General features: G+C 52.9%; 1 protein-coding gene across 2 annotated transcripts; it reads left to right on the forward strand.

Annotated features, from left to right (window-relative positions):
• Positions 1 to 651: 651 nt before the first annotated feature.
• GP9 (glycoprotein IX platelet) lies at positions 652 to 2,709 on the forward strand. Of its 2 annotated transcripts, XM_066247032.1 has the most exons (3): positions 652 to 700; positions 1,819 to 1,943; positions 2,062 to 2,709. In XM_066247032.1, exon 3 carries the CDS (start codon positions 2,070 to 2,072, stop codon positions 2,601 to 2,603), a length of 534 nt encoding a protein of 177 aa, XP_066103129.1. In that variant the 5' UTR covers positions 652 to 700; positions 1,819 to 1,943; positions 2,062 to 2,069; the 3' UTR covers positions 2,604 to 2,709. The 2 variants fall into 2 exon arrangements, with proteins under 2 accessions (XP_066103129.1, XP_066103130.1); XM_066247033.1 differs by lacking the exon at positions 1,819 to 1,943 and having other exon boundaries at positions 654 to 700.
• Positions 2,710 to 3,264: the final 555 nt, after the last annotated feature.

Consider the following 3,264-nt stretch of genomic DNA (forward strand, 5'->3'; position numbering starts at 1 on the left):
TAAAATGCAAATCAAACAATAGTCAAATTCTACCTAGAGACCACTATCTAGTAGACACTGAGCTCCAGGCCCACAGGTCTTTATTTTAAAAAGAGGGAAATCAGAAAGTGTGAGAAGGTGCTAATGATGCAAAGGCACCAAAAGAAAGCCAAAGAAAATTAAAAAATAAGTCACCCTTCCCCCAACTCCGCCAGTAGGATTCTTGGCTTGTTCATAGTTGTTGCCGAACCCACATCTCTGAGGCAAACAGGACAGGGATTGTTGCTCCCAATTTCCAAATAAGGAAAACTGAGATTCGGAGGAACAACTAGCAGAGCAACTCATCTCTGGGGTCTTCTCCTCCTGGAAGCCCTCGCAACCACCTAGATCCAGATGCAGGGCCTCCTTGGCCCTTTGACAGACCCTACATTGAAGCTTATCGAGGCACTGGTGGTTGAGTGGGATGCACTATGGGACCCTTTATATAAACCTAGGTTGACCTAGGTTTCTGTGCCCAGGGCACTGGGACCCCAGGGCCCCTTGCCTCTGGAGATAGGCCCTGCAGGGCTGCATACAGGGGATAAGACAGGCTATTTTTATCACTTCCTTCCTCCTTCTCAAGCAGTGGCTACCATCTGCTGCTTTACATAGAACTTCCACCTCAGTCTCAACCAGGACAGTTCAGGTCACAGAAAGGGGTAACTGACTGCAAGCCTCTAAAGTAAGTAGCCCTTTTTATTACCCAGTAATGCCTCCTGCACCAGGGGTCCCTCCCAGGTTAGGGGAAGGCTGGCTGTCAAGTTCTGCCTCTATGCTTTCTTTCGCTCTCCCTTCCAGAAGATAGGATTGGGTGGGGGCGTTCACTCTGAGACACCTGTTACTTGGCTAAGTAAAGATTCACTGGTTTATTCAACAAATAGTCATTGGAAGCCTGCCATTATCCAGGCCCCAGGGTAGGGAGGGATGGGAGTTTGGGGAGAGCTTGTCTTAGAAAGGGGAGGAACAGTTGTGGAGGGAAGGCACTGAATCCGGTAGAGTCATGAGACCTGAGTTTAAGTCTGGTTTCTGACAGACTCCTGGGCGACCCTGCACAAATCACTCTCTGTCTCCGGGCCTCAATTTCCCCAAGCCTGGATGAGTGGCTTTCCGGAGGGAGACCCCTTGGGGTTCACTTTCCTGCCCCCTCCTCAGCGTCATTGTTATGCTGTTTTTTATTGTTATTATTAAATGAGAGGCAGGGAGACAGAGGGACAGACTTACGCATGCACCCAGACCAAGATCCACCCAGCAAGCCCCCTATAGGCTGATGTTCGGCCCATCTGGGGCTGCTGCTTTGTTGCTTCGTAACCAAGCTATTTCAGAGCCTGAAGTGAGGCCATGGAGCCATCCTTGGTGCCCTAGGCCAACTTTGCTTGAACCATGAAGCCATGGCTGCAGGAGGAGAAGAGGGAGAGAGAGAAGGGTGAGGTGAGGAGAAGCAGATGGTCACTTCTCATGTGTGCCCTGACCGGGAATTGAGCCCGGGACTTCTATAAGCCAGGCCAATGTTCTACCACTGAGCCAACCAGTTAAGGCCTGTTGTGCTGTTTTTTACACGGAGTATCATGTGAGAGTTCACTTAGTCATGACAAGCTGTTTGAAATTTATGGGATGAGGTGTGGTCTGTGAAGTCCACACCATTGGCCTAACTCCGGGCTTAGGCAGGGAGACTAGGAGCAGCCTGTCCCGACTGTAGGGGCCAAGGACCAGGACTATAATCATGTAGCAGAGGCCTGTTCCCGCCACCTCCTGAGGTCCTGTCCCCTTCCAAAGTTAACCCTGTTCCCTCCCCAACCTCAGCCACCCTCATTGTCCTGCCTGCTGAGTGTTCAGAGAGGGCCAGCCAAGCCCAGGTTGGGCACACTTCACTCCCTTCAGTCTTCACCACCACAATTTCACAGACGAGAAAGCCGAGGCCTGACAAGGTAATTAATTATCCTTTGACCCAGGCCAGATGCCATTGTTCCCATGGTACCCACTGGTTCTTGGGATGGGGTGCAGGCTGCCACGCCCTTCCTCACCTCACGGCAACTCTCCCCACAGCCTGCACGATGCCTGTCTGGGGGGCCCTGTTCCTGCTCTGGGCTGCCGCAGAGGCTGCCGAGGACTGCCCTGCACCGTGCACCTGCCAAGCTCTGGAAACCATGGGGCTGTGGGTGGACTGCAGGGGGAAAGGACTCACATCCCTGCCTGCCCTGCCGGCCCACACCCGCCACCTCCTGCTAGCCAACAACAGCCTGCGTTCCATGCCCCCCGGCGCCTTGGACCATCTGATCCAGCTGCAGACGCTTGACGTGACCCAGAACCCTTGGCACTGTGACTGCAGCCTCACTTACATGCGCCTCTGGCTGGAGGACCATACACCCGAGGCCCTGCTGGATGTTCACTGTGCCAGCCCCATCCTTGCCACCATCCACCCGCTGGGCCATCTCACAGGCTATGAGCTAGGAAGCTGCGGCTGGCAGCTACAGGCATCCTGGGCCTACCCAGGGGTCTGGTGGGACGTGGCAATGGTTGTCGTGGCCACAATGAGCCTGGCTCTCCTGGCTGGTCTGCTGTGTGCTGCCACGAAGCCCCTGTACTGATCCCAGGCTCCCAGGATGACCCTCGGGCCAAGTAGCCAGGCCCTGAACCTCTCCCCAGACTCTACCAGCCCTGATCAGCCAGAACCGCCAATAACTCAAAATAAACTGCTGCTCAGCCATTTGATCCAAGCTCAGAGATTTTTTTCCTCTCTCAGCTACTTCTAGAAACCTGCGTTCATTTATTACCAGATATCAATTGGTGCTTCTATTCCCCAAGTTCCTAGTAACCACTTCCTTGCAACCAGCCACCCCCAGTTTCACAACCTGAAAATCCAGAGCCCTTCTCCAGTGCTTGCCAAGTCCCAGGACACCTGTTCTCACACCCTGCCCTGTCTACTAGCTCCTATTTTCCAGGCGGTTTGTCCTAGATAGCCCAAGCCAACTGCACATCAATATTCAGCCCTTCTCCAAATTAAAAACAACAACAACTTTCTATCACAGACAAGTGAATAGACAGGAGGTACTGAAGAGGGAGTGGTCATCTCTGCAGCGGACACACATGAAAGGCACTTCACCATTCCCAAAATGGCCTTTGGCCACTCTGTCTGGCCTCGAGGCCATCTAGGCTCACCGGTCCTCAATCTTTCTCTTCTTCTCCTCACTAGTTTCTCTCTCCTTTACTTCCTCTCAACCCTTCTTCTTTAGAAACAAAATATCAAAT

Source organism: Saccopteryx bilineata, chromosome 11 (genome assembly GCF_036850765.1).
Source record: "Saccopteryx bilineata isolate mSacBil1 chromosome 11, mSacBil1_pri_phased_curated, whole genome shotgun sequence".
Classification (NCBI taxonomy): domain Eukaryota; kingdom Metazoa; phylum Chordata; class Mammalia; order Chiroptera; family Emballonuridae; genus Saccopteryx; species Saccopteryx bilineata.

What these genes read in the sequence shown, in the direction of transcription:
- GP9 (XM_066247032.1), top strand. Translation starts at nt 2,070, where the DNA reads ATGCCTGTCTGGGGGGCCCTGTTCCTGCTCTGGGCTGCCGCAGAGGCT.